Source organism: Podarcis bocagei, assembly GCF_964188305.1.
Source record: "Podarcis bocagei genome assembly, chromosome: 1".
NCBI classification, from domain to species: Eukaryota; Metazoa; Chordata; class Lepidosauria; order Squamata; family Lacertidae; genus Podarcis; species Podarcis bocagei.
Genome location: NC_138125.1, coordinates 22,819,706 through 22,843,396, shown reverse-complemented (window position 1 = coordinate 22,843,396; position 23,691 = coordinate 22,819,706). Strand labels below are relative to the sequence as shown.

Here is a 23,691-nt window from a genome sequence, read left to right as displayed (position 1 = left end):
GTTTAAGATTATAGAAAACCTCATGTTGGGCCAGTCTTGAGCCAGCAGTGTGTTATCACAGAGTCATAGAATTGTAGAGTTGGGAGGGACCCCATGGGTCATCTAGTCCAACCCACTGCATCTAGTCCAACCCACTGCTAAAGCTTCCATGACAGATGGGCATCCAACCTCTGCTTAAAAACCTCCAAGGAAGGAGAGTCCACAACCTCTCAAGGGAGACTGTTCCACTGTCAAACAGCTCTTAGTGCCAGAAAGTTTTTGTTGTGTCTTGTGTGGAACTAATTCTGCATGCCTCTAAATTAATTTTGAAATCAACGCTAGGATTTGCATAAAAAATGCGATAGTGCCTAATGATGGAATGCAAGGGGGGGATGGTGGAAATGCCAGTGACTTGCATGGTAATAGCTCTTTCCCCCTGTTTCAACCAGGTGAAATAGAACTTGCTGAATATAGAGAAACAGGAGTATTGCAAGACAACATTCTGCGCTGTGTGAGAGAAGAAAGCTTTCAGAAGAAGAAACTGCGCTCACTAAAACAAAAATCGCTTGACATAGGAAATGCAGACTCCCTCTTGTTTACATTGGATGAACACCGCCGGAAGTCGTGCATAGACCACTGCGACTTAGAGAAGCCTCCTGCCACTTCCACAGCACTAAGGCAGAACGAGTACGGGCGGCCGCGGCAAAATTCCTCCACCAAGACGGAAGATGGAGATGGAGGGGAGAAGGAGAACCCACCTGCCATCCCAGAAAGAACCCTAGCAAGGCGGAGGCCTATCATACCAGAAGTCAGGTTAAACTGCATGGAGCCATACGAAGTGAAAGTGGATTCCCCAGCCAAATGCTCTCCTCCAAAGGAGGACTTGGACCTTATAGACCTCTCCTCTGATTCAACTTCAGGACCTGAAAAGCAGTCGGTGGTCTCCAATTCAGACAGCGACTCATTGGTCTTTGAACCGCTCCCTCCTCTCAGGATAGTGGAAAGCGACGAGGAAGATGCTGACCTCCCAAGCCAGCGGAATGACAGCATCTCCGGCAAGATGGCTCCCTCATCTCCATCAAGTCCCACCGGCCTCTCTGTGCTCAGCCTCAGCACGACCCCTCTTGTGCAGTTCAGCATTGAAGATTGCTCCAAAGATGTGCTCCCTTCTGCATCAAGCCATATCGTTTCATTCGCAGAAGAGGAAGCCACCTCCATTCCTCTGGAAGGTCAGAAAGATGTTGATCAGCTAGCTAAGCCAGAAGAAGTCCACGAGGCACCCCCCGGCAGCCCCCTCACACTGAAGCAGAAACGAGATATGCTGCAGAAGTCCTTTGCTCTTCCAGAGATGTCCATCGATGATAACTTTGATTTATGCATAGAGGAGATTAAGCCGATCGGGCCCTTTCCCAGTTCAAGTGGGAAAAGCGTCTTCATCAAGGCTCCTGAGGACTCTGAGGTCCAAACGGAAAGCGATAAGCCGGACGCCGCTGCAGAATCTGATACAGAGCAAAGCACAGAACAGAAGCAGGAGGAGGAAGCCGAAGAGTCGGAATTTAAGATCCAGATTGTTCCAAGGCAGAGGAAGCAGAGGAAGATTGCAGTGAGCGCCATTCAGAGAGAGTACCTTGATATTTCCTTCAACATCTTAGACAAGCTGGGGGAGCAGAAAGAGTCAGGTAAGCACAATCTGTGGGTCAACCCACCTGAAAAACAAATGTTCTCTTCTTGCTACTGTGCTAGAGGAAAGAGAGAATTTCTTACATTGCTCTTCCCAGCGGTAATGGGGTAAATTCGCAATTGGGGGAATTTGAAGTAAGAGCTCCCCCACTGTGAAAGGCCTCATCTCGGTTTGAGCCAGGCTCAGACCCCCTCAAATCTGAGTATAGCTCACAATGGGCTTTGTCCATTTCCCTCACTTCTTTCCTAAGGATTCCCCCTTAATTTGAGAAGGAAAAGGTGAAAACTGGCAGGGAAGGTGGGGGCACATGACACACACGCACATGTGCACATGCACACACAGAAATAAAATTTTCAGACCCTGTCCTAGTTTTCCTAGGTTCTGTCACCATTGAGAATCAAGCCAGCACCACTCTGAGTAGCATTGCCTGTTCCTCTGCAGAGTCAAAACCTCAGTTACACTAGCAGGAGGGTCCCTCTAGCATGTCGGAATCTGCGTTCGACCAAGCTGATAAGGCTCATCTTCCTCCGGCCGAGTCCTTTGGAATTGCCTCCAACGTGATTACCGACCTGAGCCTTTGATGAGGCCTCAGGCACATTCCCACCCAGCAGAGAATCAAAGCAGCATGCAGAAGTGATGAGATTTATGGCTACATTGCAAAGAGTTCTGTCGCTAAGCTACGCAGACAGAAAATACATCCTCTCTCTGTGAAAGGCAGAGAGCAACTGAAACAAACAAAGGAACAGGAAACCAGTAACGTCACATCCGTCTCCCGTGAGACTTCCAACAGCCTGGACTGTCTCTGGAATGTAAACAGAGTCTTGTGACTCTAAGCAGCAGCACAGTGGCACAAACAGAAACTAACATAGCACAGCATTCCCCAAGGTGGGCGATACCGCCCCCGGGGGACGCTGGGACAATCCATGGTGGGGGGTGGTAGTAGCCTTGGGTGCAATTGGGGTGGCGGCATTGAATAAAAATAAGGGGGTGGTAGAAGCATAAAGGAATCAGAGAAGAGAAGGAAAAAATGAAGAAAAATATTTGTACATGTTCCATCTGTTGTGCAATGACACTTACCACCAGGCGGTAGGCCAAATAAGTTTGGGAACCTCTGCTCAACCATAATGGGCTTTCCCCTTTCTCGCCCCCCCATGTCCCTTCATGCACTCTAAAACAACTCTGTGGAGTTGGGAGAATTTCCAGGACGGCATGTGCAAGGAGAGGCGATAGTTCTGTCTGGCGAGCAGAAATGAGGGTGAGAATTCCGGAGCTGGGGTGCCACTTTAGAGAAGACCCTGTTCTGGTTTCTGACCAGTTGGATCTCTGTTAAAGGTGCTACAACCGCAATGGCCTCCCCGCCATATTTCAGCTCATGGGCATACTGTAATATTGGGAGAGGCATCTTGAAACAGGGTTTTGTATATTTCTGAGTTCCCCAAAGAGGCGCAATTTGCATCCTTCTATTACGCCCCTTTTAGGATCTCTGCCAATGAAGGGGTGGGAGGGTAGGACCTTGTGCAGAAGCTTCCGTGAGTCAGGTGCATTTATCGTCCTCCTAGAAGTGAATGCCAAGTGCTCACATAAAGTAAAAGCCGAACACTTCAGGATGTTTTCCTTATGCACAAATCTCATTTCAAAGTCATTTGTAATAAGCGGGAGCCTTTCTTCTGTCAAAGTGTCTCGTTTATTCCAAACCATCGCTTGTAGAGCCAAGTGGTGTATTGGGGCGAAGTGGGGGGTGGGAATTAGACTGAGAAAGGGTGTTTAATGAACAAGCGTTCCCTGGGGTTTGGGGTTTTTTTTGAAGGCCAAAAAGAGAATCTGAGCTTCAAGCGCTGTTTCTCTTTGCAGATGCTTCAGCTAAAGTCCTTTCAACCCTCGAAATGCCAAGGGAATCATCATCTGCGCCGACACTTGAAGCAGGTGTACCAGAGATGAGTAGCCATTCTTCCATGTCAAGTAAGTTTTCCCCTGGCTTTGAGGAGAGGAACTCTGTTACGGCACTTGAGGGCTTCTTAGGACGGTTTTGCCATCTGGCGCATCACCTTCCTCCACTAATTTACATTTGACTGGTCCTTTATGTGCCTTGTGCGCAGGCCGATTAATTGACTCCGTGAGAATGGGAGTGGCGTTGGCAGTCTTAAGAGCAAGGCATACTAGGAGGAAATGGATAAATCAGTTTCTTTCAGCTCCCTGTTTTTCCAGTCATAAGTTCCCCATATTTCCACATTGGTTAGCTTTTTCTTTTATGAAGTCCTCATGAAAATTCATCGACATACACATATTTTTTTGCAAGCATTTCCACCTAATGCATTGTGTATGCTGTTTATGGCATGGTGTGTGGCAATTAGCAGATCTTCAGGAATTGCCAAACTCCTATACAAGCTATCTGGCAAGCATGGATGGGCCATTCCATATCAAGTAATTCAACTTTTTTTACTTTTTTGTCATCCAATTTTCTTAATATTTTGTACACTTGTTGAATGATCAAAACTATGTTTAATTCTAAAATTTTGATTTTTTTATCTCATCCCGTTTGTGAGTTATGAGGGTTTGATTTTTTTTTAAAAAAATGACAATTTTGGCCTTACACAAAAACATTAAAAGCTCAGTGTTTGGTGTAAAGTATAAATAATGGAAAAATAAATGTTTTCATACCCATTTCATGTGCAAGGTTTTTTCTCCATAATTTTGTTTGTTATTCGTTTTATTGTAATGTTCATGAAATGAAGTACTAACAAGAATTCTTTCAAAATATTTATTCTATCATGCAATAGCAAGCTATCACTTCAAACACCTTTTTAAAAGAGCCTGACTAGCTTTTCAGATACAACTTTTTAAAGAAATGCTTGAAGTAACTGATATTATAGTTTGAAGTCTTGTTTATTCTGTTACATTTTACTCCAAGAAGACCCATTTATCCTAAATAGAACCCAATAAGGCATTTAAAGGAAGTCCATCGTGTGGCATATCATACTAAAGCCCATGAAGTTCTGAAGAGATTGCTGTTTTTAGTTTTGACATATCTCAATTGTGGGCTGAGCTTTTTAAGGTTTTAGTGTAGTCTGGTAAGGCCAAATTTTTTAAAAAAAAATTTCAAACCCTCATAACTCACAAACAGGATGGGATAAAAAAAATCAAAATTTTAGATTTAAACTTAGTTTTGATCATTCAACAAGTGTACAAAATATTAAGAAAATTGGATCACATGCGGTAAACAAGTTGGATCACTTGATATGGAATGACCCGAATACTCAACTGATTCTCGGGCATCACAAATGCCCCATGCATCTTTCTTCGCAAGCGCTGACGATTAGCTGTGCAGGGGAAGATTGGTCACCTAACATCATTGTGACAATAAAAAGATTGACAGCTGGGCACACCTGTCAAATGCAGCCCTCAGGGGTGGGGGGGGGAGAGATAAGGATCTGGTGGGATCCAGTTTCCCTCTCTTGTCATAAATGAGGCAATTTTGATCTGGTTTATTGGTTTACTTTTTTATGTTTTAAAGTAGCCTTGTAAATTTTTCTTGATTTTGCTGCTTTATCTTTTGTAAACCACTTTGAGGTTCTCTACAGCTAATAAATTTTATGAAATAAATAAATAACTGTTCCAAGTTTTCTGGGCCATGTATGGCTACTTTAAAATGGCTGCCAGATTGATTTTATAAAGCCATTGATAGCGTGGACATGCATAAAATATTATGTGAGAAAACTCATATAGTCAGAAACATGGATATTGTGCTGTATTGGCCCAGCTGCACCTCAAATATTAGAGAATCCTTTCATTCCCGCCCCCATTATAAAAATAACCACTCCAGTATTAATAGTCAAAGCTGTCCTTGAGACATCAGATAAGTAACTCCCAGAAACCGAAATCAGTGTTCTGATAATGAATAATATGCCTAAGAGAAGCTTTAATTTCCATTATAAAAGCAAAGGAGCAATTTCAAAACAGCCAATTTCCTATGTTTTCAACTCTCATCTGCGCCCCAAGCAATAATGTCTGCTCTGAAATTTTAATTGCTGTTCTTTCATTGGGAAATTCAGTGTTTGATAAACTGATAAGGCTTTCATTTCAATCCATTGCACTGGAGATGATGGAAGTTATGTTGTTCCCAGCTGGATGTGAAAGACTTCTTTCTGCAGGATGCTTCTCTTTTAAAAGCACAGAATCCTATTATATCAAATCCTGTTATATCAAATGGAACCAGAATTTGCATCAATTCCAGCAGGTTAGACAGGATGTTGTTTGGGGTATTGAAAGAAGCGAAATGTGCACAAGTGCATCCGAGGGCAACACTCTGCACTGAAATACTTTTGAAATGGGTTCAGTCGGACATTCACCAGCAGGTGACATGGACCGGTACTAATGCTTGCTTTGGATCCAAAAACCAAATCCTTCCAAACAAAACCACACAGTCTCTTCAAATTTTATTTTCCTTAGGGCTTTGCATTGGCTCCTGGTAAATCCTAGATTCCAAACCCAATCAGGCTGATTTGGTTTGACCTGGGATTCATCAAGGCTGAAGCTACACAACTATAAAAAATGCTCTGGGGAAAAAAACACATTTTAAAGCTCACAATGAGAAATTTCATAGAGTTCCTAATTCAGCTCTACAGCGCCATACAGCGTTATAACACATTTATAACATTTTATTTTCACTAATGTAGCTGAGTCCTCAGAGTGAGTTGAGGCAGCCATGGGCCAGATTTCGGAACATGTTCACAGTTTCTTACGTTCTTCTCTTTTTTAAAAAATGTTTTTTTAATATGTTCTACTGGATCAGACCAAAAACCTATCTAGCTTTCTGTTTTCACATCACAGCAGCCAACCTGATTCCTATGGGGAGATCAGAAGGAGACCATGAGTGTGGTAGCACTCTTCTACCCAAGATCCTCAGAAACTGTTATTCAGAGACATACTGATTCCAGTATTGGAGGGAAAACATAGCCATCATGGCTGGTAGCCATTGGTGGCCATTTATAGCCTTCTCTTTGCTGAATTTGTCTATAAGCCAAACTCCTCCCTTTCCACATGGAACACTGAATGGTGAGAAAACACACACACACACACACACACACACACACACACACACACATCTCACTGGATCCGGCGATCAGTTTCTTCAAATATTCCCGAAGGACTGTCTTGCAAAAGATGGAGTAGACTTGTTTTCTTTAAAAATAAAATAAAACCCAATTTTTCATTTTACAATGTTTCTACAACAAAAATTAAATCTAAGCAAACATCAACATTTTCTTCGACTTCCCTCCCCTCTTCTCCGTGGTTCCTTATTCTGTGTCTCAATCTTACTGCATAACGAGTTCCAAAATCATATTTAAACATGTATTTCATCTCATTGAACTCATTTCAGAATGTATTTTATCCTAAAATAGGTATTCTTTTATTTTATTTTTTAGCCAAGGACTGTATTGTAGAAAACAGAGGAGTGCAAAAAGTCGAAGGATGATTACATTCTGAACTATGTGTTAGTAGGGGAGGTGTGGGTTAGATCGGTTCACTTTATAATATGTGCCTAGTGAAAATCTCCATCCTGAAACTCTTCCATTTCTGACTTGCAGCCCAGTTCCGACAAATGAAGAGGGGTTCTCTGGGAGCTCTCACTATGAACCAGCTAATGAAGAGGCAGCTGGAACACCAATCTAGTGCCCCTCATAATATCAGCACATGGGACACTGGTAAGTATTTCCACCCTCCATCCCTGTGTCCCTCTGTGCCTCTCTTTTCCCTTTCCTTTCTCTTCCATCTTTCCGGTCCCATAGGCTAATCAATGGCTGCGTCTGCTTGCTGTGTTGAATTGCTGGTGTTGTAGAATCTTCCACTGCATAGCTCAGTTGGCTAGAGCACGGTGCTGATAACTCCAAGGCTGCAGGTTCGATCCCCATATAGGACAGCTGAATATTCCTACATTGCAGGGCATTGGACCAGGTGATCCTCTTGCAACTCTACAATTCTATGATTCTTTGGAAAGAAGCCTGGCTTAAAACCAAGTCAACGGAAAGACTACGATCTTGTTGATAGGGAAGCCACTGTTTTTCTTCTGTGAAATCTTCAAACACCACAGATCGAACACCAGTTTGATCTAAACTGAGGATGTGCATGGCTGGATCAATGGATACTGAAGAACCTGCATTTGCTTTCATATATCTCTGCTTCTATATTAGGCAGGGGCAGCCCTACCATTAGGCAGAATGAGGCAACCACAGATGCTGGGGCACAGTAGCCTGCAAGTCTTCCACCTCAGCTTCCTAGCTATTCCTCTCTGTTTTCAAATGGCCTGTCCTTGGCCCCCTAACCTGGCCTGTTGCTGCAGGTGTGGTCAAGAATGCTATCTTGACACCAGTGTTGAATTAAGATTAATCTGACAGTTCAGTGAGTTTCTATATGTGGAGTGGGGAGGAGATGCGATCCTATTCTTTAAACCGCTGAGCCTCTTGGGCTTGCCGATCAGAAGGTTGGCAGTTCGAATCCGTAAGACAATGTGAGCTATCATTGCTCTGTCCCAGCTCCTGCCAACCTAGCAGTTCGAAAGCACACCAGTGCAAGTAGATAAATAGGTACCGCTGCAGCGGGAAGGTAAGCGGCATTTCCGTGTACTCTGGTTTCTGTCACGGTGTTCTGTTGCGCCAGAAGCGGTTTAGTCATGCTGGCCACATGACCCGGAAAGCTGTCTGTGGACAAACGCCGGCTCCCTCGGCCTGAAAATGAGATGAGCGTCACAACCCCATAGTCTTCTTTGACTGGACTTAACCGTCCAGCGGTCCTTTACCTTATATGTTGTAGTCCAACAGCCAAATTCCTTGAGCCAGTCCTGATTTCAGACCTCTCTCTTGATGACCACAGGTGCACCTAGGCATGGTGTATGAGATCCTGCTAATTAGAACAAATAGGACCGTGAGTGTGTGTGTGTGTGTGTGTGTGTGGTCACTCTTATACCACTTTAACACTCGTGGAGAATCCTGGGAACCGTTATTTGTTAAGAATGCATCCTTAACAAGCTGCAGTTCTCAGGGATTCTCTGTGACTGCTAAAGCAGGATAAGCGTGTGCTAAGTATATGGTGTGGGTGTGTCTTCTGTGTGGATGTGAAAGAGAGAGAGATTTGGATCAGCCCACAATGCTGGGGGAGGCGAGTTAACCCTTTCTCTGCTGCATAACTTTCCTGATGAAAATCATCCCCCAAAACTTCTACAGTGGTACCTCAGGTTACATACGCTTCAGGTTACAGACTCTGCTAACCCAGAAATAGTACCTCGGGTTAAGAACTTTGCTTCAGGATGAGAACAGAAATCGTGCTCCGGTGGCACAGTGGCAGCAGGAGGCCCCATTAGCTAAAGTGGTGCTTCAGGTTAAGAACAGTTTCAGGTTAAGAACGGACTTCCAGAACAAATTAAGTACTTAACCAAAGGTACCACTGTATTTTCTTGACCAGGAAAACACCACTTTGTCCCTCTCCCATTTTGCTGGGTTGTTTGTTTGCTTTTAGAAGTGTGTGGGGTCGTTTTTATGCAGCTCTTCCCCCCCATGTCTAGTTGGGTCCTTGGAAACGAAAAGGCAAGTATTCCTCAGAGAAGTATAAGGATTTTACTTGTGTGCACTAGCAAAAGTTATTTCCTTGGGGAAAGAAACACTCGCCTCTTCTTCCCCTGGTTGAGCTTCATCATTGGTTTCATAGTAGCTCAATTTATTCCCACACAGGAGGCAGCTATGCCACTTACAACCAGCGGGTGGTCAAAGTAGAACATGATACCCTGAAGGAGGGATGGTGGAACCTGTGGCCCTCCAGCCATTGCTGGACTACAACGCCCATCATCCTCAGCCACTGACCATGCTAGCTGGGGCTGATGGGAGTTGGAGTCCAACAGCATCTGAAGAGCAGCAAGTTCCTCACCCTGGATCGGGTCAGGCTGGACCGCTAGTTCATACAAATTGTGGTCGTTTTTATAATCAAGACTTCTGTCCTCCTACTTCCCTTATCGTTGTTTAAAAACAAAATGAAGACATTTGGTTTTCAGTGTGTGTGTGTCTATCAACATATCTTTGCTAACCACACTAAACATTTATTAAGCCTTTGGCTCTCTTTCCCATCCCTCCATAATTCTGTAGAATCCTCCAGGATGTCCCACTCGGCTGATGATTTTTACAGAATGATAGATCCTGGCAAATTACAGGGACCAGATGCTTCACTGCAGTTATCTTCCAAAATTATGCATTTGGGGAACTTCTGCAATGAAGCGGGAAATGCCAGGAGAATTCCCAAGATGGAAAACAAGGGAAATGTTTCTGTCACAAGATTAGTTGATGCACATGGATCAGAAACGGCTGTTTAATTCAGAATCAGTTTAGTGTTCTGTTCCTTCTTGGGCACCTGTGGTTCTGAGATCAGCATTGTTTTGGATAACTCACCCTGGGATTGGACTAAAGATTCCTGTTCATGAACAGTCCCAGATTTACCAGATTAATTTTTCTGCTGTCTTGTTTGCTATATCATACAGTCCCATTTCTGCTGTTAGGCCCCGTAGTGTGCCAATGATGTCACTGAACCTTCACTGCACTGCCCATCCTTCCCCCATTTTTCCTGCCATCTCTGAAGAGTTAGCATTTCTGGCAATATGGGGTCTGTACTTGAGGAGTGCATGGGGACAGCAGCATGGACCAAGCTGTGCCATTCAGGCTTCAGGAGCCCTAACACAGCCTCACAAGATTGGCAGTGGTGAGATTGCAGTATTCCAAACCCAGATGGACCTTCTGGAAAATGTGGTAAATCCCCTCCCCCCAATTCTGCGGTGGGTTTGATCCTGCCAGACTCCCAAATCTGCTGGTGACAACCCTGCTCATTTCACCTAGAAAAGAAGAACGCTAGTTTTATTTACTTCTTGGCTACCACATGTCTTCTGCTCTGCTTTACCTCTGATTTTAACATAGATAGTTGCTAAACTTGTTTCAGAATTGGTGCAGTTTGCCACAGTTGGCCATTCTTTTCCATTTTCTTTCCGCTCCACAAATGTCTTTAGTTAGGGGGGAAAGCTTCAATTTTGTGGAGGTGACTTTTGGGTTCGCCTTTCTCACACTTCATTTCAAACTGTCCATCCTCGGATTCTTTTTCTGCAATGCAAATTCGCCATGTAAACCTAAAGCGTCCTGTGCCATTGTGGTGAGCATCTTTGATCTTGTTTTGCTGTGTGCTTGACATTGCCTTCTTCTACAGCCCTTAACATATTCCATTCCTTTCTGTATATAGTTCCCAATTTCATATATAATCCAAATCCTCTGACCACTTCAGCTCTTCTACAGTTTGGTAGGAATGATGTGGTACCCAAATCTAAAGATCTGAGGAACGTTAGACCGCCCCTCAAAAAAAGCAGTAGGTCTTTGTGCTTGACCCCAGCTGTTGCTATTTCAGCACATTCTCTGCCTTCTTTAAAATATATATTTAAGTTAGGAAGTGGGCTCAGCATCTAGGGATGGGATACTGCTCAGTGGGGGAGACATACTTCACATGCAGAAGGTACCAGGCTCAATTCCTGGTACCTCCACTTAAAAGATGTGAAAGACATTCAGCGAATGCAATCTCAGGTTAAATCTCAAGGCAGGGCTGGGGAAGACTGCCAGTTCACAACACTGAGCTAAATGGACAAATGGTCTGACCTGGTCTTCCTTCTTCTCTTTCCAATAGTTGTCTTTTTTCTAGTTGCCTTGCATTAGCTGTTTGTCGCTAGCTGTTGTGCTCGTGTGTGGTGTCTTTGTGGTGCTGGTGGCAGACTCTCAACGGAGACTAGAGGGGACTGAAGTTCTCTGTTTATCCACAGAACAGATACAGCATGGGAAGAGGCCGTGCAATGTCTCAGTTTGCCTAAACCCTGACCTGGAGGGACCACCACTAAGAATAAGAGGTTAGTTCAGTGTCCATTCAGCCTTGGTTTCACCTCCGCAGCTTCACAACCAAGGTGCTTAGTTAGATCTGAATGTGATGGTGGTTCTGGCAGTCTCTGAGCTGACCTCATCGACCATTTTGCACAGAGCCTTGGATTACAAGACTAGATATCTCCCCAGCCCAGGTTTGAAGTGGGCAACTTGGAGCTCTCACAATGTTCTTCTTTCAGCGCAATCGGTTTTTTTCTTGTTTATGATCTCTAGCAAAGTTTGGCAACTGTTTCTTTGCAAAAGAGCAGCAAGCTGACTCTGAAATTGCTTTGTCTCTCAGGTGTCTCGCTAATCTAACCCCTGTAATGAATTCTGAGCTATCCTTATTTCATGTTATAGCACAATACGATAGGGGATAGGGAAATTGTACATTCTTATTGCGATGTTCTGGTTAAAGTAGGTGACCTCCCCTCGCCACCTGCTGATATACAGACCTGCAGCTTCATGTTATCTCCTGGCTTCTAACTGCACACACCAGCTTCCAGCTGCCTCAGAATTTTGTGCTAGGGAAGCCATTCAATCCCTTAAGTCACAAAGAAAGAGTTAGGCCAGGCACATGTAATCAGTACAGCTTTCAATCTGTGTTATCATTGTTGAAGAGTTCTGAAGACCAAGAGTCCATCAAGTTAAGCTCAAAAGGACCATTGAAGATATCCATTCTCAGACTTGATGGAGGAAGTCTTTGCAGAGAAGAAATATTTGTACCAAGCTTAACACAATGATTGTTTGAGGTTGGCTTCCTAGTCCATTTTAGCACGGCAGGATCTAACTCTGATTCCAAATGATGTTGCAGTAACCTTATTTACCATAGGAAAGTGTTTATGTAATGGCAGCTGCAGAAATCACATCTGTATAACTACCATGAATTGCCAGGCTTCTTTGGACATGTTAACCCCCCCCCAAAAAAAACATTATTAATTGCCCAGTAGTTCACTACCTGTCTGTGTTTTCCAGATAGTCTTAGCTCTGTGACCCACTCTCCTTAACCTCTGACTCCGCCCCCCCAGGTTTACACGGCTTCCCCATGTTTCTATTTGAAAAAGGCGCTGTAGTGACCCTCTTTCAATTGTACTCTTTCTAAGCCCCAAATCACCCAGCATATATAGATGATGAGTTTACTCTCATATCGGCCTGTTTTGCCTCTGACAGATGCTAGCCACCCAAAGCTAAGATTTCATTTCGCCTCCTCTGTCTAAGTGAAACTGTTTGCCAGGTCTTGATGAATGGACACTTTCAGTCCCTAACCTTTCTTAAAGGTGAGAAGTATTTCATCTAACATCACATAAAGAACCAACCCATTGATTGAAAGAATCTCTGGCTGGCCAGCTCTGTTCTGCAGTGCGCCTCTTTCCTCTAAAGAAGGGACCGGAACAGGATTGTGAATGCAAAACTGGGACATCCTCTTGGTTCCTTCTTTTGGTGTCTTTGACTTTGATAGAGAATATCATAGAAGAACAAGAAACCAAGTATGATCGAAGGGGTTCTCCAAACTCACTGCTATTTGTGCTTCTAGCGCGGCTCTTTATTGGGGACGATCCTTCAGATTTCTCTGGAGAAGTATCCTCTAGCAGATCTTTGATTACTTTAGAGACATCTCATCACTTTTGATAAAATTTACATCAGCAGAAGGTATTGTCAATAGGATCCATTGGTCAAAAGAGAAATCTACTTTCACGAACAAAACAGTTACTTTTGTTTTTTAATCCCATTAATATTCAAGGATCCTTCCTTCCTTCCTTCCTTCCTTCCTTCCTTCCTTCCTTCCTTCCTCTTTCTCTCCCCCTTCTCTCTCTAGGTGCCACAAAATCTAGCTTGCTGTCAGCACCCAGTATAGTCAGTATGTTTGTACCAGCACCCGAAGATTTTATTGATGACCAACCGACCATGATGACTGACAAGTAAGCATCTTCATTTCTTCATTCTAATTGCACACACAAATGATGACAAACACACAAATGATGAAACAGTCAAAACATCTACAAAGCTATTCCAGTGCAGGTTCAGACTGGGAAAGGTCTGTTTTAAAAAGGCTTGTTAAAAGAAGAAAGTCTTCAGTAAGCGCTGAAGAGGCAACAGAGATGATGCCCCTCTGATACTCAAGGGGAGGAAATTCCTAAGAGTAGTTTTGTGCCTGATTCCTACATTGGGTGAAACAGACCTCCTGATATCTACAGAAGACCTTCAGCTGCAAAGTGCAGTGGTCTGACTGGCTATATAAGGGGAGAGATGATTTTTCAGGTATCCCAGTCCCACCCCGTATCGGGCTTTATACACTGAAACCAGCTTAGAACTTAGCCCAGAGGTTAACAGGTAGCCACTTACGTATTTAGTGGTTTGTCATTTAAGACCAACCATAGACATAGAGCTGATTTATAAACAACAGCAGCAGCAGCAGCAGCAGCAGCAGCAAACTTTGTAACTCAAACAAAACTGGAAGTATCTTTAGAAGACTTTCTTAAACTTTTCAAGTAAAGAAAGTTGGAAGGCCAAAATAGAAGGCACTGGTAACAAGATTTAGACTAGATGAGAACTGGGGATTATTATTATTTTGAAAAAAAGCTCCCTCAAGGCAAGAAAAACCTCCCTTTCCCCCGATAGGAGTATGATTCTCATTTTGATGATTTGGGTGGGGTGGGGCAAAGGGAGGGGGAAATAACAAGAAAAGACTGCAATGCAATTTTTGACAGGAGTCCTATTTTTAAAGGGACATTATGGGGAAATAACAGGTTTATTTATTGAGTTATTTGAATATTTATTCAGTGTGTATCTTTCCTTCCCCCCCCCTCGCCCAAAAAGGAGCCCTGGGTGCCAAACACATCAATCAAAATCACAATTAAATTAAGTTAAAAATATTCTTAAAACCATGAAAATCATTGTTTCAGCCAGAGATCTCAGAATTGCCAGGAACAGCGCCATTCAGTCATATTATTATTATTATTATTATTATTATTATTATTATTATTATTCCACCCTTCATCTGAGGATCACAGGGTAGTTGACAATATAAAATGCCTGGGTAAACAGGAATGTTTTGAAATTCATACTGTAAGTATGCTTTTCTGTTTGTTTTTATGCTGTATTTTTTATGTTGTGAACCCCCCTGAGATCTACGGATGAAGAGCGGCATACAAATTTATTAATTTATTAATAATAATAAGTCAATAATGAGGGGGACAGATGCACCTGACCAGGGAAAGCATTCCACAATGGGGAGCTGCCACTGAAAAGGCCCTGTCATGGAAGCAGTGGCAACTGGGCAGATGCTAGGATGATGAATTGCACACAGCCAAAAAAGAGGACTGGGGAACAGGTTGGCATAAAATTCACAATGCTTAAATACATGCACATTTAGACATAATTACTGTAGTGTAAATAGAACTGTAGTACATCTCGCAATAGTGAGAAAGATGGACCTGTTCAGTGTGCTATCCCAGCGCTAAGCCTTGATGGGCATCTTCAATACAGCTGTTCTTTCTCCTTCTTTATCTTTAAACTGGGCTGGGATTGAAAAACCCTCGAAACAAAGTACGCCTTCAAATAGAGGACTGTCTTGTGTAAAACAGGACATGTGGCCACCCCTGGAGGTGCCCGGAGGCAAAGTACTCAGACAAAAATGTGTTGGGAATGGTATCTCACCTTGTGCTCTGACCATTCTTCATTACTCCTCTGAATGCATTAATCAGGTACCAGTGGCTGGAAAAACCCTGACTGTAGCATTACAAAGGGAATAAAAGGAAGTAGAATTAAGATTTTCATTTTATTTTTGCAAATGACCAAATCTCTTGTGAGGTTAATTTTGTATCAGCCGGTCAGTCAGCCTGCTTCCAGAAAGCTTTGGCAGCAGGTAGTAAACTGGGCTAAATGAGATTGACTTTCATGACCTTGCTGGCATTTTCTCCTGCTGCTGCTGAGAGGGAAGAGGAAAATTGCCTATACAATCCCATTAAGTTCAAATATCACAATCTGTTGGAGACATTAGTGAGTGGTTGATCAAATTACCCAAGCATGCCCATTGGGCCGAGATGTACTGGTTTCCCAATGTTGTTTGTCTCTTTCTGTGCCCTGTGATATTCTGCCTCATCTCTCCTGCATCTGACATGTCCCTTAAGATCACACATTACACACACACACACACACACACAGCCTTGGCAAAGTTTTCAAAGATGTCTCTTGGCATTGCAGGAGCAGCCTGCCAGTCAGTGCCCACAGCAGCTAATGCTGAATAAATGCCTTCCTTCCTTTCCTGCAAGCCAACCCACAGATCCATCAGTCATGGCTTTAATCACTGTAGGGATGTAATGTCCTCTTTTAATCCCCAGACTTCCTCTTCATAATTTTCTTATAGGTGCCATGATTGTGGAGCCATCTTGGAAGAGTATGATGAAGAAACATTAGGTCTGGCCATTGTGGTTCTCTCCACGTTTATTCACCTCAGCCCAGATCTGGCTGCTCCTTTGTTGCTGGATATCATGCAGTCTGTAGGAAGGTAAGAAACTTGCCTTGCCTTGCCTTGCCTTGCTGCTTTATACTGACTCAGACTAATGGTCCACCTTGCTTAGTATCACCTTCATTGACATAGAATCATAGAAAGGTAGAGATGGAAGGGATCCCAAGGGTCATCTAGTCCAACCCCCTGCAATGTAGGAATCTCAGCTAAAGAAATCCATGACAGATGGCCATCCAACCTCTGCTTAAAAACCTCCAAGGAAGCAGAGTCCACAACCTCCTGAGGGAGACCATTCCACTGTCGAACAGCTCTTAGAAAGTTCTTCCTGATGTTTAGTCAGAATCTTCTTTCTTGTAACTTGAAGCCATTGGTTTGGAGTCCTACGCTCCAGAGCAGGAGAAAACAAGCTTGCTCCATCTTCTGTGTGACAGCCCTTGAGATGTTTAAAGGTGGTTACTTTCTTGGGCTCCATGATCACTGCAGATGTTAACAGCAGCCACGAAATTAAAAAACGCCTGCTTCTTGGGAGAAAAGCAATGACAAACCTAGACAGCATCTTAAAAAGCAGAGACATCACCTTGCCAACAAAGGTCCATATAGTAAAAGCTATGGTTTTCCCAGTAGTGATGTATGGAAGTGAGAGCGGAACCATAAAGAAGGCTGATCGCCGAAGAATTGATGCTTTTGAATTATGGTGCTGGAGGAGACTCTTGAGAGTTCCATGGACTGCAAGAAGATCAAACCTATCCATTCTGAAGGAAATCAGCCCAGAGTGCTCACTGGAAGGACAGATCCTGAAGCTGAGGCTCCAGTACTTTGGCCACCTCATAAGAAAAGAAGACTCCCTGGAAAAGACCCTGATGTTGGGAAAGATTGAGGGCACAAGGAGAAGGGGACGACAGAGGACGAGATGGTTGGACAGTGTTCTCGAAGCTACGAACATGAGTTTGACCAAACTGCGGGAGGCAGTGGAAGACAGGAGTGCCTGGCGTGCTCTGGTCCATGGGGTCATGAAGAGTTGGACACGACTAAATGACTAAACAACAACAATCATCTCTCCTCTCCATTTCCTCTTCTCCCGGCTAAACATACCCAGCTCCTTCAACCATTCCTCATAAGGCTTGGTTTCTAGATCCTTGATCATCTTGGTCACCCTCCTCTGCACACTTTCCAGCTTGTCAACATCCTTCTTAAACTGTGGTGCCCAGAATTAGACACAGTATTCTGGTCTGACCAAGGCAGAATAGAGCAGTACTATTTTACTGCTCTATTTTACTATTTTACTTCCCTTGGTTTAGACGCTATACATCTGTTGATGCAGCCTAGAATAGCATTAGCTTTTTAAATAGAAGCTCCCCAGGGTTTCAGGCAGGACTCTCCCCCAGCCCTATCTAGAAATGTCAGAGATTGAATCTGGGAACTTCTGCATGCAAAGCAGATGCTCTGTCACTGAGCTATGCCTCTTGCTTCCCTCCCTTCTGTGCAGAAATGGTTTGTAACCATGAGGGAGCTGACTATTGTCGCTGTCACTTGGTAATCCTGAATGTATGGGAACGCTTATATTAGGGATGGGGAACTCAAGTGTTGTTGGGCTACAACTCCCATAACCCCTGACTGTCATCCACACTGACTGGGGCTGGTGGGAGATGGAGTCTGACAATATCTGGACACCACGCGATATAAGAAGTGGCATGGAGGAATTTGAAAGGTAGTTAAAGATTGTTGCTAATATCCAGGATGGAGAGGTTCATGTCCTGTAGATGTTGGACTCCAAAATCCCCAAGCAGCATGGCCAATAGTTCCCTGTCCCTGGGGGGGGGGGCACACTTCTGACCTTCATGATAAGTGGCATGGAGGAACCTGAAAATTGGTTAGAGATTGCTGCTGAGGGATTCTGCCCGGGAACTGCTGTAAACATCAGATAACTGATGAAGTTTTGATGCTTAACCTCACAGTGAGAACTACCGGTATCTGGGGAAAACTGCTTCTTGCAGAGGACAGTGGGCTCCCAGCTGAAAATGTCCTGCCCCCATGTCATATCCTCACCTTTCGCTTTCTCCATAATTTATACTTTCACTTGCCTGTGAAGTTGGAAGGGATTGGACCTGAGCCCATTTGTATGCTAAGTGCACATGCTTTCATCACTTCCTCTTTGTCACGAGAAGGGAAAGTGAATAGAAGTTCCGACAGTTTTGCAACAGTGGCCAAGCTGTTCTGCATAGCTCAGTTGGGAGAGCATGAGACTCTTAATCTCAGGCTCATGGCTTCGAGCCCCACATAGAGTGGAAGATTCCTGCATTGCAGGGGGTTGGACTAGATGACCCTTGTGGTCCCTCCCAACTCTACGATTCTATGATAATGGTTTAGCAAAAGTATGTCAGATTTTGCCAGCCAGGTATTGACCAAAGATAGTCTTCATGATTGTGAAGTCATTTTATCTGGGATTTGATTTGATTGCACCAGCCATTTCGACTATTTTACTTTAATAAAAATAAATTGTTTTTGTTTGCCTCCTTCTCCGCCAGGTTGGCTTCAAGCACCAATTTTTCTAATCAAGCAGAAAGGTACAGTACAATCAAAACAAGTTTTTCCCCTCTATACAGACCACAAACAAGTGTATAAATATCCCCTGTTTGGTGGAGGTAATTTTGAATTAAGGAAGGGGAAAAAAACAGAACAAAAAACCCACAGCAAACATATTTGGTTTCCTCTCCCTTGCTTGTCATCATGCTGCAGTTTGCAGCACCATCCGTTGGCAGCCGCATGAACTGCTGTGTGACGACAGCCTTACATTTTTATGTAACAGGAAGATATGCAAGCTGGGGGGAAAGCACTAATTTGAGCAAAGACATTCGAATCACATGCAGTGAATGAGTGTTCATTCAGTGCCCCCCCCCAGTTAACTCTTACTCTTTTCTTACCACAATGTATTTGAAAAGAAATTCCTACTGAACATATCAAAGTGGATGATGTTTCGTTTTTCCATGTTGAGATATGCTTGAAGAATCATGGCATCTCCCTCCCTCTTTATTCCTTCATTTTGTTCCTCAGCATGATGATCCCAGGGAATGCTGCAGGCGTGGCTAAGCAATTTCTCCGCTGTATTTTCCATCAACTGGCTCCCAATGGCATACTTCCCCAGCTGTTCCAGAGTAACATCAAAGGTAATATGCAAATGTCTGAGATTTGTTTCCCTTCCTCTCCACAACCTCCGTGCTGAAACTTCTTTGGAAAACAACAACAACCCCAAATGTTGTCATTTGCAGATGGAAGTTTTCTACGGACCTTGGCTACATCTCTCATGGATTTCAGTGAACTGAGTTCCATAGCTGCTTTGAGCCAGCTCCTAGAGGTTAGTCTACCATCTGTGTATCTTTCACAATCACTGTTTTCTTTCCACTGGATGTATTTTACATCTTCTCATCTCACACCCTAAACTTTTCTACTCTCGAGTTTTACTTTTACTGGGGCAGAGCTGAAACTGCTCAGATACTTCCATTTTGTGTAGGGCAAACACCGCGTTTATTTTTCAATGTGTGTCTTCTCTCACAGCACTGAGATCTAAAGAAGAGTCCTACTGGATCAGGCCAATGGCCCATCTAGTCCAACATCCTATTCTCACAGTGGCTGATCAGGTACCTGTGGGAAGCCAAGAAGCTAGACATGAGCGCAACAGCTCTCTGCCCACCTGTGATTGCCAGTAACTAGTGTTCAGAGACATGATGCTTCTGACAGTTCAAGCAGAACATAGCCATCAAGACTAGTAGCCTTTGGCTACTAGCTGGCCTTAGACACTTAAGGTGTTTTTTTTTTTGTTCTCACCCTATTCTTGTGATTGTAATTTGTTTTAAACTGTTTTAAAGTTGTGTTTTAAGTTGTTGCAACCCACCCTGGGGCCTTAGGGTGAAGAACAGGTAATAAATAAAATAATTCATTTACACAAGGGGGCTTTTCATAGAATTAGAGAATTGTAGAGTTGGAAGGGACCCCAAGAGTCATCTAGTCCAGTCTCCTGCAACGCAGGAATCTCAACTAAAGCATCCATGACAGATGGCCATCCAACCTCTGCTTAAAAACCCCCATGGAAGGAGAGTCCACAACCTCCTGAGGGACACCGTTCCTCTGCCCAACAGCTTCCTTTCCTCTCCACTGCATCCCCAACACTTTGGTTGGGGACCCTCAGCAGCAGATTTGTGGGACGGGGGTACACAGAGGCTGGAAAAGGGAGGAGAGAAACCCAAAGTCTCCTTGCACAAATGGATTTCCCTTGATCAAACCAGGCAGACATGATTACGTGTTGCCCCATTGCTACTATAGGTAAAAAATAATATCTGTGTCCAAATGCAACGTGGCACTGAATACCTGTCGCTGGGGGTCAAAAATCAGGGGAGGGATGTCTTTATTCCTTGGTTGTGGCATTTCCAGAGGGATGTTCCTGGTTGCTGTTGAAACTAGGATGCTGGATTAGAAAGACCTTTCATTATAGCTGTTCTTCTAACTCATGCTTACTACACACACACACACACACACACACACACACACACGTGTATCTCCAGATCAATTTCATTATCATTACATTTATACCCCACCTTTCCCTCCAAGGAGCTCAAGGTGGTATATGTAGTTCACTCTTTCACCTTTACAACAACCCTGTGAGGTAGGTTAGGCACTACCTACATATTTGCTTTTCCTCATTCCTGTGATGTAGAACATACACCAGCCTTTCTCAACCCGATGCCCTCCAGATGTTTTGAACGCCAACTCTCACCAGCTATAGCTGGCACAGGTGTACTGGTTGGAATGGATGCAAGTTGAAGTGCTGTAGGTTAGGAAAGGTTGAGATACAAGGTAGTTTGTAATTTATTTGTTGGAGGGAATAGGAAATCAGTCCCTATTGTCTGCACTTTTCAAAAATGCTCCTCGCCGTCTTAGTTTTTTTGCGAGCAGGGTTTGAATTGTCCATGTACTTCTTTTCTTAGGGCTTAAACACCAAGAAGAATTTACCAGCAGGGGGCGGGATGCTACGCTGCTTGGAGAACATTGCTACGTTCATGGAAGCTTTGCCGATGGATTCCCCCAGCAACCTCTGGACCACGATCAGCAACCAGTTCCAGACGTTCTTTACGAAACTGCCCTGCGTTTTGCCACTTAAGGTACAGTGCTTGCAATCCCACATTCAGTCCTTGGCATCCCCAGGTGCTGCTGAGAAAATCAGCCACCTAAAACCTCAGACAGCTGTTGCCAGTCATTGTAGATAATGTGAAGCTAGATGGGCCAGTGGTCTGTCTTGGCAAGCACCTATCCAATCTGAGTGGAGATTTCTCTCTCTCTCTCTCTCTCTCTCTTAATTCATACAGGGTTTGGTCAAGGAGGACTTGCACGCTGGCAAATCTGTGTTAGCCAGACGTTCTGCTCTACTTACCCATCATCTAGTACAGTGTTTCCCAAACTTGGGTTTCCAGCTGTTTTTTGACTACCATCATCCCTAGCTAGCAGGAACAGTGCTCAGGGATGATGGGAACTGGAGTCCCAAAACAGCTGAAAACCCAAGTTTGGGAAACCCTGATCTAGTAAGTAGCAGGCACTGCCATGCACCACCTGCTAGAGCTGGCTATCCCTGCAGGAGTGGAAGCGCAACAGAGTGGTACCTCCAGCCCAAAAGCCCACTCTTAACTCAGACAACTGCCTCTCAGATAGTCTCACGTTGTATGCTTCTGCACTCTTGTACGGCTGCCTTTTCTTTAGCATCCTGTATACCTGGCAGGGCTAAATTACATTTTAAGGAAAGGCACTAACTCTTTCTTCTGTGTCCTCCCTCGTTTTCTCCCCAGTGTTCTTTAGATTCTAGTCTCAGAATAATGATCTGCTTGCTGAAGATACCCACCAGCAGTGCTGCCAGAGTAAGTGCTCAAGGTTTTATATATTTATATAAAACCTCCCGTTTTCCTCATCATTTCAGGTTTCTTCTTTATCTCTTAGCAGGAAGAATATTATAGCCAAGTGCAATTGTGCCGTGTCAAGCAGGATAGGAGTTCTCCGAATCTAGGTTGCATTAATGTGTGGGAGGGATTACATTCACTATGTGGGTGGGAGTTTATGTCTTCTTAAGGAGTTGGATTTCTTTCTCTTCTTTTTTTAAAGCGGCACCAGTAGATTTACCTAGAGCTTTGCAGTTTGGGACAAACCGAACCGAGATGAGAGCGAGTACAGGATTTGCTTAATGAAAAATATTGAATAGCAGAGGCTGCATTTCTTGGGACTTTCATGTCTGGTTTAATTAAGGGAGGCAAGCACATGCCTTAATGGCACATGGCTGACGGTGTGAGCCAACGTCATTGAAAAATGTTGCGTTTGAGGCAATGCGATGGCCAACTTTTTGTCTGCAGCTGTCGGCTTGTGACTTTTAGCTGCACCTGAAAGCTGTTGCCTGGTGTGTTGGGCAGCAAAAGATCATCCTGTTTGTGTGGACTGGTTTTCCAGAAGTGAGGTCAACAAGGCAACTCAAAGCAGAGCAGAGCATGCAGAAGGCCTCACAGCCATTCCCTGGGATTTTCCAGTTTAAAGAGCCAGGTAGCAGGTAATAAGAAAAACTCTCTGCAGGAGACCCTGGGAAGCCACTGCCTGGCAGAGTAGAAAATACTTGGTTAGATAAACAAATAGCCTGATTCCTATGACTGTTTCAATAGCTTTGATCTCAAAAAGAGTGAGATGCTTTTATCCATGTGCATTTGTGCTCACCCACATGGTTATTTATTATTCATTTTATTTATTAGATTTATACCCTGCCCTTCATCATAAGGGAAGTAATAGTGCCACTGTATTCTGCTCTGGTCAGACCTCACCTGGAGTACTGTGTCCAGTTCTGGGCACCACAATTCAAGAAGGACACTGACAAACTGGAACGTGTCCAGAGGAGGGCAACCAAAATGGTCAAAGGCCTGGAAACGATGCCTTATGAGGAACGGCTAAGGGAGCTGGGCATGTTTAGCCTGGAGAAGAGGAGGTTAAGGGGTGATATGATAGCCATGTTCAAATATATAAAAGGATGTCACATAGAGGAGGGAGAAAGGTTGTTTTCTGCTGCTCCAGAGAAGCGGACACGGAGCAATGGATCCAAACTACAAGAAAGAAGATTCCACCTAAACATTAGGAAGAACTTCCTGACAGTAAGAGCTGTTCGACAGTGGAATTTGCTGCCAAGGAGTGTGGTGGAGTCTCCTACTTTGGAGGTCTTTAAGCAGAGGCTTGACAACCATATGTCAGGAGTGCTCTGATGGTGTTTTCTGCTTGGCAGAGTATGGTTCACAGGGAGCCTATGGGAGCTAAACAGTTTCCTTGCTCAACTTAAGAATACCCCAGGGTAATAGGGTTCTGATCTTTCCTGGAAAACTTTGTTGTTGATTTATTAATTGCCTAGTAAACCACTGTCTCAATGGGATTTACACATGATATAATTAAAAGCAGTTAAAAGGACAAAAATAACTAGTAATATAGGGTTGTGGGTTCAAGCCCCACGTTGGGCAAAATATTCCTTCATTGCAGGGGTTTGGACTAGATGACCCTCGTGGTCCTTCCAGTTCTATGATGTAAAACAAGGCAAAAACCCTGGCAAATGGACACTCAAAGTAAAGGGCCAT

At 43.9% G+C, this 23,691-nt stretch overlaps 1 protein-coding gene across 7 annotated transcripts in view; it reads left to right on the top strand.

The window, feature by feature from the left end:
- Nucleotides 1-23,691, top strand: part of UNC79 (unc-79 homolog, NALCN channel complex subunit) — a 139,437-nt gene that overhangs the window by 87,031 nt on the left and 28,715 nt on the right. For 6 of the 7 annotated variants that reach the window (XM_081171841.1, XM_081171842.1, XM_081171839.1 and 3 more), the window contains 11 exons: nt 429-1,658; nt 3,512-3,619; nt 7,246-7,362; nt 11,493-11,576; nt 13,403-13,505; nt 15,953-16,093; nt 18,580-18,618; nt 19,106-19,218; nt 19,321-19,406; nt 21,034-21,207; nt 21,886-21,954. In XM_081171841.1, coding sequence (XP_081027967.1) covers nt 429-1,658; nt 3,512-3,619; nt 7,246-7,362; nt 11,493-11,576; nt 13,403-13,505; nt 15,953-16,093; nt 18,580-18,618; nt 19,106-19,218; nt 19,321-19,406; nt 21,034-21,207; nt 21,886-21,954 — 2,264 coding nt within the window. The remainder of the gene's footprint in view (nt 1-428; nt 1,659-3,511; nt 3,620-7,245; nt 7,363-11,492; nt 11,577-13,402; nt 13,506-15,952; nt 16,094-18,579; nt 18,619-19,105; nt 19,219-19,320; nt 19,407-21,033; nt 21,208-21,885; nt 21,955-23,691) is intronic. The other variant, XM_081171840.1, reaches the window with a different exon arrangement.